General features: G+C 39.2%; 3 protein-coding genes across 4 annotated transcripts; all 3 read left to right on the top strand.

Annotated features, from left to right (window-relative positions):
• Positions 1 to 803: 803 nt before the first annotated feature.
• cth1 (cysteine three histidine 1) lies at positions 804 to 2,634 on the top strand. The gene is made up of 2 exons (XM_027169122.2): positions 804 to 993; positions 1,334 to 2,634. The coding sequence occupies exons 1-2, from the start codon at positions 982 to 984 to the stop codon at positions 2,273 to 2,275; spliced, it is 954 nt and encodes a 317-aa protein (XP_027024923.1). The 5' UTR covers positions 804 to 981; the 3' UTR covers positions 2,276 to 2,634.
• Positions 2,635 to 2,872: 238 nt separating this feature from the next.
• Positions 2,873 to 9,721, top strand: taf6l (TAF6-like RNA polymerase II, p300/CBP-associated factor (PCAF)-associated factor). 2 transcript variants are annotated; one of them, XM_027169565.2, is made up of 11 exons: positions 2,873 to 3,467; positions 3,585 to 3,671; positions 4,432 to 4,582; positions 4,665 to 4,715; positions 4,836 to 4,930; positions 5,017 to 5,091; positions 5,694 to 5,914; positions 6,795 to 6,927; positions 7,007 to 7,135; positions 8,175 to 8,665; positions 9,135 to 9,721. In XM_027169565.2, the coding sequence occupies exons 1-11, from the start codon at positions 3,318 to 3,320 to the stop codon at positions 9,466 to 9,468; spliced, it is 1,917 nt and encodes a 638-aa protein (XP_027025366.1). In that variant the 5' UTR covers positions 2,873 to 3,317; the 3' UTR covers positions 9,469 to 9,721. The 2 variants fall into 2 exon arrangements, with proteins under 2 accessions (XP_027025366.1, XP_047678583.1); XM_047822627.1 differs by having other exon boundaries at positions 3,336 to 3,467; positions 3,590 to 3,671.
• A 313-nt stretch (positions 9,722 to 10,034) lies between these two features.
• Positions 10,035 to 13,889, top strand: kcnk7 (potassium channel, subfamily K, member 7). Its single transcript, XM_027169469.2, has 3 exons — positions 10,035 to 10,496; positions 12,010 to 12,405; positions 12,850 to 13,889. The coding sequence occupies exons 1-3, from the start codon at positions 10,163 to 10,165 to the stop codon at positions 13,191 to 13,193; spliced, it is 1,074 nt and encodes a 357-aa protein (XP_027025270.2). The 5' UTR covers positions 10,035 to 10,162; the 3' UTR covers positions 13,194 to 13,889.
• Positions 13,890 to 14,934: the final 1,045 nt, after the last annotated feature.

The raw sequence follows: 14,934 nt of genomic DNA, 5'->3' as shown, positions 1-14,934 counted from the left end.
AAATTAGGAAGGGGTTTTAAACCATTTAAGTATCTTATCCTATATATAAAATAATCTTAATTATTAGCATCTCTTTGCATTAAGACCTTCAGACTGTAGTCCGTTGTATAACTTTGTTTAATGAATGAATGAATGAATTAATTAATTCCCCTGCACAGTATGTAGCTCACATAGCAACGTGCTTCTTGTGCATTTGTGTATTGTAGAACACTCGAAAAAATCACAGAGAAGTTTGTCATATCTACAATTTCAAAAATACGTTTTAAATATACAATAGACTGTAAATCATAATAAATAAATAAATAAATAATTTCCTGTTTATAAAAAAATTCCTGTGCACAAATTAGGCAAAGAGCAAACGGTTATTTAAAAATACACCTGAAAAGGTTTTCTGATGATTTTTTTTTTTTTTTTGCTTAAAAACCTTTGTGTGTATCTGCAGTTCACACAAACAACAGACGCCTTTGACCTCCTTCGCAGCTCCTCATTCGATTAACAAACGAAGGTGAGACGCGGTGATTAACACAAGATCGTGTGGACTATTTAGCTCTTTAAAAAAAAATGTTTATTGCGCCGATCGAAGCTACGGGTGTGAACAAATTTGATCATACATCAAACCCAGCAGGCAGGAAACACCCCGTATAACAACAGAGGAAATTATATCGTTAGCACAAATTAAATTGCCGGCGCATCGCATTCTGATTGGTCCGTTCGAATGCGCCGGTGACGTATCAGCGACTCAGCTGATATCAATTTAAAAAGGGAAGGCGGGAAATCAAAGACGCTTTATAATAACCAGGGGACGCATGGTTCAGTACGTGTGACTTGCCTTGTTCAAGGTGCAAGCATCGTCTTCTCATTTCTGCAATATTCAGCTCTTCCTAAAGGTTTATCCGTTTATTTATTTTGTTGCTTGTCTTTGGAATCCGTTGTGAAGGTGCCCAACAACAAGAAGCTGTGGATTCACTAAACAAACACGCAATGATGCTCGAGGTAGGTTTTGTTATTTTTTGTCTCTTGCATGCCAAACACTAAGCTCCAAGCTGATGTGTTGGCACTGATCCTGCTCATGGAGTTTAATTGTTGTTTTTTTAACTCTTGTATTTGTAATTATATGCTTAATGATTTATTAATTATTAGGAAAACGTACTAAACAAGTGATGTATTGGGCTCCAGCCAGGATGCTGGTGCGCCTGATGTTTTGAGTGACTAGTACTTATTGGTGTATTTCAGGATAAACTAGTTTAAATGCTGGTGTTGCATGTAATCACCTACAAACTCTTTAAATTGTCTAGTTTTGTATTAACGATTTGTAAATGTGTTTTGACCCCAGACCAGCAAAGATGACCTGCTGCTGTTTCCGTCAGAGGGCAGTGATGAGGCCTTTTTCCCAGCAGAGAGCTTGGCTAGTGGTGGTCAGTCCTTGGCAGAAGCTTTGCTGCCTTTGGTTGCGTCTCCGTCTCCTCCTCTGAACTCGTGGCTCTGCTCCACCCGCTACAAGACGGAGCTGTGCAGCCGTTATGCGGAAAGTGGCACGTGTAAGTATGCAGAGCGATGCCAGTTTGCTCACGGCCTTCACGATCTCCACGTGCCCTCACGCCATCCCAAGTACAAGACTGAGCTGTGCCGCTCCTTCCACGCTGCCGGTTTCTGCATGTATGGAAGCCGCTGTCTGTTTGTGCATGGCTTAAAGGAGCAAAGACCAGTTCGGCACAGACGTCGCAATGTTCCCTGCCGCACATACCGCGCCTTTGGTGTATGCCCCTTTGGCACACGCTGCCACTTCCTCCATGTTGAAGGTGGTTCCGAGTCAGATTGTGCTGAGAAGACCTGGCATTCACCTTCCCGTGCCAGTGAATGGAAACCCCGTGGAGCCCTCTGCCGCACCTTCAGTGCTTTTGGCTTTTGCCTGTATGGCACTCGCTGCAGATTCCAGCACGGCCTCCCTAATACAGTAAAAGGCCTCGACATGAGCCAAGCATGGTCACCACAACTGCCTGGTAGGGCGCTTTCACCTGCCTCAGATATGCAGTCCTCCTCTCCATCATCTTCCTCAGCCTCCTCATCACCTCAGTCGTTGCTGGCATCACCTGCGTTCCCTGATGACTCTGGACCTGTCACACCCCCGTCTGCAGAAGTGGTGGCCAACAATGCTTTCACTTTCAGCAGTCAGCACCTGAACGACCTGCTGCTGCCGCTGGCCTTCAGACTCCAACAGCTGGAGCAAGCATCTAACCTCCGTGCTGGTTTGCTGGACCAACCATTGCTGCCATAACGTTAACGCATGTCAATACTTTTGTAAATTAATGGATTTTTGATGGCCTTTATTTTTAATTTTTTTTTAAATGGCTTTTTTTGTGTGAAATTTAGATGCCTTTTACTGCTACTTCAAGTCTGTCCATTGGTCCAAGTCTATTGGTGGCGAGTCTAATTTGGTGCATTAGGCTGCTGTAAATTGTATTTTAACCTGTTGTATGTGTATATATGGAGCCTTTGGGACATGATGTGAATGTGTTATTTATGGATTTTTAATTTAAATTGTGCTACTTAAATTATTGTTTCAGGATTGGCTTCGTCTGCATCCTTTGATCTTAATAAAACCACTGACTATCGTTAGTGCGATTCTCAACAAAACTTAAGCGTCTTCCTTATTGGTCCTGTGTAAAGAATTACTCTACAAATTATACTGCATTTCCTCCAGTCCTTGACTAGGGCTTTTTTTTTTTTTTTTTTTTTTTTTTAAATTTGCTTCACCTGCTCTAACGACCCCATCAATTCGGGATGCGCCCTTTTATAGGGGACTCCTGAGTGCTGAACATGGAGCTCACTGGGATCACTCCATGACCACCCTCAGGCGCTTCATTACACGCACGGTCTCTGCGCATGTGCCGCCTTTTAACCAACCATGACTTTTATTTTGAAATGCTGGAACATGGCGTATGGCAAGAATACATCATAAGCACCGGAAGATAAAATGTATCGAATAATTTGACCGATGGACACAAAGTATTTTCTAACATACGAACCTAGGTTGCTGATGGGCTCGAATAACCTGCCTGATTAAGTTGGCTTGCCGAAAGCAGCGTTTTTCTCAGTGTTGGCTATATTTTCGCTCGCTTGTAGTACAGAAGTGCTGTGTTTTTCTTTCTCCTTTATAAAAAAAAAAACATCCCAGCTTTTATTGTAATCAGCTCTATTATGCTAAAAACAGCCAGGTTGACGAATGAGCTAACGGCGCCTGCGCTCCCCATGTGAGCCTTCACATTAGGCGCCGTATTAAAGTTGAACTTGTTTGTGTTTGGACGCTTATTACGAAAATGACTGAGACAAGAGAAGAGCGTCGCTTCGCAGAAGTATCTCGAGATTCCATCAAGCTGATGGCTGAGAGCGCCGGTGTTGAGCTCGGGGATGATTTAGCCTCGATGCTCTCTGAAGACGTGTGTTATCGCCTTAGAGAGGCAGCACAGGTAAACTACCATCCTGAACAACACCAGATCTTACACACGTAGTTTGCATGATACTCGACACACCTAGTTTTGGCACTGCATATATGCATGTATGAATTTCACACGTTCTTCCTCTAGAACAGCTCACAGTTTATGAGACACGCCAAGAGACGAAAACTGACTGTAGAGGACTTTAACAGAGGACTGCGCTGGAGCAATACAGAGGTAAACTCTCACACACACACACTGCTTTAACTATTACATTATATGTGCATACAGTGTATTTACCTTGAGTCATGGAAAACGGTTTATCTTGATATGAAGTGCAAGATTAAGACACAAGTTTGGAACTAGTGGATTTAAGGGATGTTTTCTTTACAATGTTCCACATTTCAAGAGAGATTTTTTAGCCTGAGTCCTTTATTTGTTCTTGAACCAAACCGACACGATGGTACCATGTCGACAAATACAGTTTACAGACATCCAGTTTAGTCCAAATCCAGTTTATTCCGATTCTTAGCAGTCAACAAACACAGTCTGAGCGTAGACAAGCTGTTTAGTGAAAATAACACGATAAAGTAATGAGGAATTATCAAACATTTGCTGGTCTGTTTAGTCACGTAATAGGAAAGCTGGGGAAATAAAACATATCAGTTGTCAGCGGTGGTCTCTGTAATGTTTTTTGGCAGATGATGGCTGATCAGATTTTTCAGCAGGGATTTTATGCAGCACCAGATTCTCAGATATTTCATATGCAGTATGTAATTATAATATAAGTCTGACACTTATGGCTCTATTAGCAGCCTAAATCTGCCACTGTCCCTGTTTGATGACAAAGAAATCACTCCAGAGATGATTAATTGCACCCACATGGATTTAATACTCACTTAGTTGTAATTATAGACCTAATTTTCTGTACTAGCCTTGATACAAGTGCTTCAAGGTTTTCTTTGGTTTCATGCATGTTTTTTTTCTTTCATTTTAGGTTGTTTGTGGCTACGGTGCCCAAGATGCCGTACCGTTCCGGCCTCTAAAAGAGGGCGAGCTTTTCTTTGTTGAAGATCGGGAGGTGAACCTGGTGGAGTTGGCTCTTGCCACCAACATTCCCAAAGGTTGTGCTGAGACGACAGTGCGAGGTAAAACACTTTGACCCTTTTCGGTCTCAAGATTCTGGAGGATGTTTTTCAATTTGTGTTCACATTTATGTATCTTTGCTAGTGCACGTGTCTTATCTCGATGGAAAAGGAAATCTGGAACCTCAGGGCACAGGTGAAATACATTTTAATAGTTTTCTGCATTGATATCCTGAAGAATAGATTTTAAGCCTTACAGTCTAGTAATAAGTAAAGCGTGGTTTTATGGTGGCATTGATTAGTGTTTCCTTCTCAGTCCCTAGTGCTGTGCAGTCTCTGTCAGATGACCTCCTCAAGTATTATCAACAGATCACTAGAGCCATTTTAGGAGAAGATCCACATCTTATGAAAGTATGAGCTGTTGATCAGATTAACTGCTGTGCTCTGATTAAAAAAAAAAAAAAATTCTGCTAATTTCTCTCTTTTGAAAACACCAGGTTGCTTTAATGGATCTTCAGTCCAACTCTAAGATTGCTGCTCTTCTGCCTTATTTTGTTTACGTCATCAGTGGGGTATGTGACCTTTCCTATTAAAACATATAAAGTATAAGATGGATAAAATTGATCTGATACATTAAATTAAGAAATTGTTGATCACCTTTTTTTTTTTTTTGTTTTGTTTTGTTTTTTCTACAGATAACTGTCTAAACTTAACTCTAGATTATTTCTAAATTGTTCATAGTGTGTGAATGGGTGTGCAAGTGTGTGTATGTGTTATTGTGTCCTTATCCCCTGGTTAGCCTTCAGGCTCTGCATGACCCTATTTAGGATAAGTCGTACAGAAAATGGATGGATGGATGGACGTAGGGTAAAAAAACCCAAAAACAACTCTGATTAAGCAGCAGTTCTATGATTGGACACACCTTGTTAATGAGAGGTCAAAGGAAGATGGACAGACTCATTCAAACAGGAAGGGCACAGTAACTCATACGATCACTCGTTACAACAGTTGTGAATAGAAAAGCATCTCCAAATGCACAGTTATCTACTTTTAGAATGGGGTTCCTTATAATGTGGTTGTTAGTGTGTATCATCCAAATATTATTGTCAGTTAGATGTCTCCGCTAGGATTAGCCTGTTTTTGTAATGAATAAATCATCATGTACCCTCATTAGGTAAAGTCGGTAAGTCATGATCTGGATCAGCTGAACCGGCTGTTGCACATGGTGAAGAGTCTGGTTCAGAACCCGTATCTGTATCTTGGCTCATATGTGCGCAGTCTGGTCTCCAGTGTCATGTATTGCATCCTGGAGCCACTTGCTGCCTCTATTAATCCACTCAACGACCACTGGACCCTGCGGGACTACGCTGCTCTGCTTCTCAGTCACATCTTCTGGTATATATCATATACTACTACCAAATTAACATTAAACATACACACACAGTCCAGGGTACTGTATACTGTCAAGTTGCCAGCCTCTAATCTTGAACATTTCTTTGTGTTTTTATCACAAAATGCTACCGGTCTGTAACTGAAGTCAAATGGGGCTTGGCAGTGATGTCTTTTTGTTGCCATGACAACCAAGTGAACAACTTTTGCTAACATAAGACATGCAAAGTACTGAGAGTTTATGACCGTAACAAGTAACATGACCATCATACTATGGATTTCAATGGATTCGTACTGTTAATGTATCGTATTGCTAAAAATCATATCAAACTGCTTCCTACTCAAAAAAATATACTCAATAGGATATACAGATTTAATTTGTACAACAATACAGTTTTGATAGTTCGGACTATTAATATTCTTATATGTTAATGTTTCTTTAGTAACAAACACCAGGACTTGTATGGTACAGGGTCTCTCCATTAAACACATTCAAATTTTGTATAATGTATGATTGTTGATATTCTGAAATATGCTGAGGAGGTGTTTATTTAGCATTTTTGGTAGGAGTGATCTATTTAAGCACACTGAACAGTAATAGGCGAAGCTGTATGTTTTCTGCTATGCATTATGAGCCTGAAAAAACAAGGTTGTGAGGGAGCAAGCGATTTATAGCTGCTAAACAATTATTCAAACAATTATTTCAATTATGATGTTGTTGAATATTCTGTACAGCTCCTGGTAAAGTAACAAAATTAAATGTGGGGAAAAAAGTTTTGGTCAATCAATGAATGTATGATGTATGTGAATGCATTGATCTTAATGCATTGTTTGGTATTTTTGTATCTACTTTGATTTTGAAGGCTTTGTGTGTTTTTTGGTATAGGACCCATGGTGATCTGGTGAGTGGACTGTATCGTCAGATTCTGTTGTCACTGCAGAAGGTTCTGTCAGACCCAGTGCGTCCTCTCTGCTCGCACTATGGAGCTGTGGTCGGTTTACATGCTCTCGGCTGGAAGGTAACTCACACACACGAAGATAGGCTCGAGTAATGCTCTGAACTGTGCATGTACATGAGTGTATTTGTGTTTACTTCAGGCTGTAGAACGCGTCTTATATCCCCACCTGCCTGCCTACTGGGCGAATCTGCAGGCCGTGCTGGACGATTACTCTGTCTCGAATGCACAAGTAAAAGCAGATGGGCACAAAGTCTATGGAGCAATTCTTGTAAGTTTAGTGTATCATTATTTCAGTTTAGTTTGATCCAGAAATGCTTGGAATAGAAATTTATTTAAATTTCTGTAAATGTATATTTATGCAGATTTCATAAAATACTACGTGTCATCTATGGTATTAAAGATGGTTTATTATTTGCCATATTATTTGAGTGATGCTGTTTAGATTTCAAGTCTATTTTCTTTTAAAAAATATCTCATTCTCTTAGTGTGATATACACATAAACCCATTGAGCACTTTATTAGGAACACCGGCACACCACTTTTTTTTTTGTAGCCAAATGTGTTCTGAGCAGTACATGGATAAAATCATGCAGATATGAATGAGCATCTTTGGGTAATGTTCACATCAAGGGGATAAATAAAATCTCATTGATTTTGACTGTCACATTGAACCTTGACTGTCACACTGAACACCTTGTGGATGAAAAGAGGCCAAATGAGAATGGCCACACTGGTTTGAGCTGGTAGAAAGGCTACATAGATGCAGATATCAACTCTGTACAATCGCAGTGAACAGAAACGCATCTCAGAATGCACAGCATGCTAAACCTTGAGGCAGATACACTGGCTGAGGCACTTGGCTGAGGCTACCGCAGGCACAAACTCACCAAAACTGGACGGTTGAAGACTTAAAAAACAAAACTTGGTCTAATGAATCTTGGTCTCTGCCGAGGCACACCGATGGTAGAGTCACACCAGCCTGAGTACTGTTGTGAATGTGCATCCTTTTATGGACAGAATTTATTGTCATCTAATGGTTAATTCCATTGTGATAATGCACCATTCCACAAAGCTATTCATCTCCATCTGGTTCCTACATGGTGTAGAATCTATGCTATGAAGAAGTTCTGCTTTTATAAGAGCAAACAGATTCCCTAACTAGTATTACTAGAGCGTCCCTAATAAAATGCTCAGTGAGTTTAACTTGTAATGTCTTAAATTCACATTTGCATACCTCATAGGTTTCATCAATGAGACGCCTTTCTTGTACTTCCTGAAACCTTTACAACTCTCATCCTTTCCACCAGGTGGCAGTGGAGCGTCTGCTAAAAATGAAAGCTGTGAGTTTGACTGCAGAAGGGGGTCCTGCTGCTCTTCAGAGTTCTGGGGGTGGAGGGATGTGCTTTAGAGAAAGCTCACCAGGCCTCAGTCCACCTCCTGAACCCCTCTCTGAAGCCCCTCTGGGTATTGCAAGCCACTTGCAGGCAGCAGGAACGGGATGCCAGTGGGAAGACTGGACCCCTGTCTCACTGCCTGCTATGTACTGTGAACTCTACTCCTTCTTTGGGGATAGTTTGGCTGTGCGTTTTAGCACAGGTCCTGCATTAGGCAGTGCACCACCTGCAGCCCCAGTGCAACCTTCTGATGCACGAAAAGAGTCAGGGAGTGGCACAGGCAGCATGGAAAGCACACGCAAGATGCCACAGCTCACTGCCAACATGAACCTCAGTCCCAGACCAGATGGAAGCCCACGTACTGAGACTGTACCACCTACTCTAGGTGCTACAGCATCAGGGAGGTATGTACAGGTCAAGGTCTAATGCAGCGCACACCATTAATTTTGAAGGTTGAATTTTTTTTTTACATAATGATTTATTGCTTTATATTTTCTTGGAGATATAGGGTGATTTGTTTTTTTTGCCCTGCTTTACATACATTAGATCTCATAGTGGGGCCCCTGGGCCCCAAGCAGAGCAATTTTTTTTACTGGTGGAAATCACAAGGTTAATTATCTGTAACATTTCAGTCACAATTATTAACAGGTTAATGTGTAAGTGGAAGGTTTAAGAATATAAAGCTCTACTGCATCAATAAATACCCAAAATATCATTGGGCACACTTAAATAATGAAAGTATTTGAAAAGGTTTGAGGATGCCTGTGTTTGATATTTGCATCTATATATTTATATCATTTTTGATTTCATGAAAGGAGTAATGATGTCTGGGGGAAATAATTATCCAATGCTGTTTTTGCTTTTGACGCACAGGTCTCTGGCTCGTTCGTCTTCCTCATCCGCAGCCCCTCGTTCGAGGTCCTCCTCCCGTCCAGGGCGTTCTGCCAGCCAATCAAGAGACATCTTCCCAAAAGCTCGCCTCCTGCCTTCCCAGTTGGGGCCTCCAGCCTTCTCCTTTTTGATTGGTGGCCGCCAGATGGGCCGGCGATGCCAGGGTCGACGTTTCCAGACGAGCTTTACTCCAACTTCATCCGTCAGCTCCCTTCCTCCTCGGGCCTATGCCCACAAACTACCAGTTATCGGGAGAGTGAGCAAACCAGTTAGACGCTGGACATGCTCTCATTATTCACTGTATTTGCCTCTTTAATGCACACATAGAAACTGGGTTGGCTGGTTGTACCATGGAACCAGCCACATTAGCTTCCTCATGAACTTTAGAATTTAGATTTAGAACAGCTGCAAAACTGAAGATTGACCGCAGCTATGTTTTTTCAATACACACCAGAAACTAACACCAGCTCTTTGATTTATTTTTGAAATACCATTTTGTTGAATGTTTTGTAAGTGGATGTTATGTTAGTGGAAATATTGTAAAATAAAGCCAAGCATCTGGAAGCCTACTTATTTTGTCTCTTACTTGGAACAAGCGATTAATAAAGATGTCTATTCTTTTTTTATAGGTATTGTAACACTGAAATAATTAACTCTTTGGCTTGTTGAATCTTACGATAGTATGTTTTAGAAAAAGGTTAAACCCTTTAGAAAGCCAAGGAATCTAAAAAAATCTTTGCGTGTCATTTAAGTCAGTTCAAGACTTTTAAAATCACAATTGTATATAATATACTGTATGTGGTCTTATAAAGAGTATTTTTATAAACATAGATATTTAAGACTCTAGATCTGGATTCTTGTACAGACCAGCCCGACTCTGTCAAGGTAATCCTGATCTTCTGTATGCTACCGAGTTCATTAAATATTCAACACCTTGCTGAGAGATTTAGACTGGATTTGGTTACATTCAGAACAGAGCAGTACTAACCGCCTGTTTATCAGATCGGATTATGGCTCAAAACATGGAATCTTTGCTGAATATCTGTCGAAGTTACGCTTTCTTCTTTTTGCTTGTTGGTTATCTCCTCTACATGATTATCGGTGCAGTTATTTTCATGTTGCTTGAACAACCTGAGCAGAATTTGCTTGTTGCTGAAGTCCATGAACTTCAGGTGAGGTTTTTAGAGAACCATGGATGTATGAAAGAAAGTGATTTGGATCTTTTACTGAGGAAGATGCTCCATGCTGGTAAGCGTGGGGTAACTATAAAGGCCGACAATAACGAGTACAACTTTGACTTCACTTCATCGCTGTTTTTTGTCATAACCTTTCTCACAACTACAGGTGAGCCACAGAGTACAACAAATAGAATTATGGCAAGTGAATTTACTTTAATTATTATGGAATAATTTCTTTCATTATTTCTTTCTTTAATTCCTGGAATCAGGCTTAATGTTCTAGTGATACACATTTCCATGCAAAGAATGATCGCATTTTAAAACAATGTTGTAAGCTAATAGAACTTCTTCCACTTAACATACGTACGCACAGACTCAAATAATATATATGATGGCTTATGCACAGACAAACTCCTCACTGTACTCTTTCTATACCTATCATTTAGTTCTCATTTAGTAAGTGAAACATTTAAAGTTACATTTAATCCAATTACTCTTCAAAGCCTCTGTTAGCTTTGCTAAGAGAGCAAAGCTAAACTCTAAACCTTAAAAGATGTACTGTAAATATATACATACTCACTTTAGGCAGTTTGTTTACCATCACCTTTAGTTTATATCTTATATTATTTTGAATCTTACATAAAATAAGTTATGGTAAACAAACTGCCTAAAGTGAGTATGTATATATTTACAGTACATCTTTTAAGTTGAGGTTCAGAGTCTGAGGGGATTAGGGACAGACACCTAGGAGATTTTTATTTTTTTTAAATGAGTTCAAAATATCTGTTCTGAATAATACTTTTAATGGCTAACAAAAGGTGTAAAATCCTTCCTGTATTTATTCAACTTGTATCAATTAATTAAACACTCCAACTGTACAGAGACCTTAGAAGGGACAGAAGATAGCAGTCTATCCTTAGACATATATGTCTGAGGGGAAAAGAACAAAAGGGACGTTAGTCAAATGCTACGTCACGCGCACTCAGTTATTAGAGGGATTGTTTGTGTGCGCGTGTGCGTGCGTGCGTGTGTGCACGAGCACAAAAGGTTCCCAGGTGTTTCTCACCGCTCAGGGGTTACAAGTAGTAACTTACTCAGGGTCCTAGTGCCCTACAGACAGTGAATGCTTAGCAAGCCAGGTCTGCAGTTGGTGATATATATATTGCTAGCACTTTATCATCTGAATTTTAATAGCCAGTTGTTGAAATGCTTTACACTGGAGACAGGTATAAAGTAACTGCTGTGGAAAAGCTTTTATTTTTTTTTTTTGTTATTTATTGTTTGTATATAATGGATTCTGAAAAGCTCAGAAAAGCTCAGTGGAAGGCATTGGTCTTCTAGGTGGTGTGTAGTGAGTTTGGACATCATGTTTTCCTTCAGTGCACAATTTTGGAAAATCAAATGACATATCAGAACACTAAATAACTTATTTTATTTTAGTATTATATCATTGTGTGTGTGTGTGTATATATATATATATATATATATATATATATGTGTGTGTGTGTGTGTGTGTGTGTCTGTCTGTCTGTCTGTCTGTCTGTCTGTCTGTCTGTCTGTCTGTCTGTCTGTCTGTCTGTCTGTCTGTCTGTCTGTCTGTCTGTCTGTGTAATCTACAAATTTTCATTCTTAGAACCTAAAACCAGAGCAATGCTAACAGTTGTGTTGTGCATGTACAGGTTATGGTACAACTGTTCCACTGTCGGATGAAGGAAGAGTGTTTTGTATGCTTTATTGTGTCTTCGGTATTCCTCTCACCTTCCTCCTGCTCTCCTGTGTTACCAAAGCCCTGGTGCCTAGAGTGAGTCATGCTCCAATACGCCACCTTCACATCTACTGTGGTCTGTCTCGTAACAATGCTGAACTGATTTACTGCGGAATATTGGCAGTGTGCACGGCGACACTGTTCTTCCTGCTGCCTGCTGTCATCCTCTCTCTGGTGGAGAAAGACTGGAGCTTTCTAGAATCATTCTACTTTTGCTTCATTTCACTCAGCACCATTGGATTGGGGGATTATTTGCCTGGTCAGACACACAATCAGGCTGCACGGCAAGCACTGGAATTCGCCACTTCCTGTGAGTCCAGGAAGAGTATTAATAGTTTAATAGCTAGGCTTTATTACAACCCTTGTGAAGCTCTCAGTTAATCCAGGTTGATTTCCTGACACCTAAAATGCATAGCCATGCTCTGATTTGTGCACAGAACAAGCCTAGTCTAGTTATATCTGGACTAAGCTTTGTGTGTGTGTGTGTGTGTGTGTGTGTGTGTGTGTGTGTGTGTGTGTGTGTGTGTGTGTGTGTTTAGCCAATTGTCTGTTTTTAAAGAGTGTGGATCTTCTTGCAGCCCCATCAACATTTTAGTGATATATTTCATGACATATTATATACCACTTGGAATTTAAGAATGTCTGTGTTAGTATCAGGATCCGGAATACAGTCCAGTCATGTAACATTCATAAGCATTTAATTATGCATAACATATAACTTGTATAATTTTATTAAGATGCATCTTCTCCTCAGGTTACTTGGTGCTTGGTCTTATTGTCTTGCTTGTTGTTATGGAGAGCTTCTGGCAGCTACAGCAAGTGCGTGACTTGGTGCGCCTCTTTGCTGGACCTACAGCATCTGCATTAACAGAAGATGGACTTGATGAGCTAGCGCTGTGTGAATGGACAGACAGCTATGATAATCCAACACAGGATGTAAAGTTCAGACCCCCTATCTCCATCATCTCACACAACATGCCTGACTCACCAACAAACCCTTGTGTTGAGGATTCATGTGCACCATTTACACCACAAGTGGCAAGATATAAGAAGACTGTGCATCCTCGGCCAGACACTTATCCAGATCAAAACAACTGATGACCAAAGACAAATGCTGTGTTTAAACTTGGACAATAACATTTTATTTCCAAGAAAGAGAAAGAAGGGACAGAGCTTAGATTACTTGTACTTGGGCTTTAAAACAAACCCTGTCTGATATGCTACTGATACCTTGATAACATAAGGATTTATGTGAAATGAAAAACCATACAGGAATTTCCAGAAATCAGTTTTGTTCACATCAAAATCAGTTCCCCTAATTGTTACTGTATTTTTATTTTAAAGTTTCAAACTCTTTATGGGCAAACATCATAAAGACATGAACAATATTCTTTAATATATTGTTAAATGAACTGCATAAATATACAGTAATATATCAATGTAAATTTGTTCCAGTATTTTCTTTTAGCATTTAAATGTTTATGGTTAGTCATTTCATAAATTGTGCTTAAGGCTGTAAGAGTTGAACTCCAGGTCTTTAGAGATGGCAAAAATCAAGGCATTTAATAAAGGCATGCACAATGATGTTTATGACGGTTGTCAGATGCCAAAACCACATAAACAGCTTATAGTGAATAACAATGGTTTCTAACAATGGTTTATAAAAGCATTAACAAAAAATAAGTGTTTTACTGAGTACTATACTATTTTACTGTACTGTTGTTTTACTGAGTCATGCTGTACCATGTTTTTTCCATGTAATGGACTCATACTTACTTGGCGCATTTTAAATAAACAAATTGCTATGCTTTGTTGCAAGTGTATAAAGTATGCCATTCTTTCACCATTTTATTCTATAATTAAATATTTTTCTGAGTTTTCTGTGTTGAGTTCGAAAACCTTTAGCCACTAGATGGAAACCTGTTCTCTTCTCAGTGTTCAGGCTAAAGCAAACTTTTATATGAATGGAACATATTTAAAAGATGTTGCATATGTTACAGAAAATGTAATATACAAAAAGAGCTAAGGCCATTTATAATGCTTGTATGAGGAGAGGAGAAGAAATGGAATGATGGCTTTATGGCAAATTAAACAATGTTAAATGTTAGATGGTTATTAGATTATATTTTTGGCTGTTTGTTTTAGATTAGATCAGATTAGATTTTATATATATATATATATATATATATATATATATATATATATATATATATATATATATATAGTCACACTTTAATGTTTCAGATCATCAAATTTAAATATTAGTCAGAGATGACAAGTAAACACAACATGCAGTTTTTAAATGAAGGTTTTTATTATTAAGGGAAAGCAAAATCCAAATCCACATGGCCCTGTGTCAAAAAGTGTGTATATATATATATATATATATATATATATATATATATATATATATATATATATATATATATATATATATATATACACACAAAGAGAATGAAATGTACTAGATGACTCAGATACAGCAGATAGTTTACCACATATTGTGGTACTTCATGTTGTAGTTAATTCTCGTTAGCCTTGAGTGACACAGTAGACTGTGGGCCTGTGTGTGTGATGAAGCTGCATGGTGACTCAGAGTCTGTGCCCAGCACTGTTGGCTCTGCCTTGACTCATCCAGCCTGACATAAACACTCCTGTCTGTGTAATGAACACATGAGATCACATGCTCCTAAAATAGCATGCTGTCAGATAGGTCTGTGTCCTGGAAAGCTTCTGGACTCAACAGTGAATGTTGTCCAGAATTAACTTTCATTTTTTGTTTAGGATTAGGAATGTTTTTCCTGTTTCCATTGACAATATCAAGATCATTTTTTGTCTT

Source organism: Tachysurus fulvidraco, chromosome 1, assembly GCF_022655615.1.
Source record: "Tachysurus fulvidraco isolate hzauxx_2018 chromosome 1, HZAU_PFXX_2.0, whole genome shotgun sequence".
In the NCBI taxonomy this organism is placed as follows: domain Eukaryota; kingdom Metazoa; phylum Chordata; class Actinopteri; order Siluriformes; family Bagridae; genus Tachysurus; species Tachysurus fulvidraco.
This window is presented reverse-complemented; position numbering and strand designations above follow the sequence as displayed.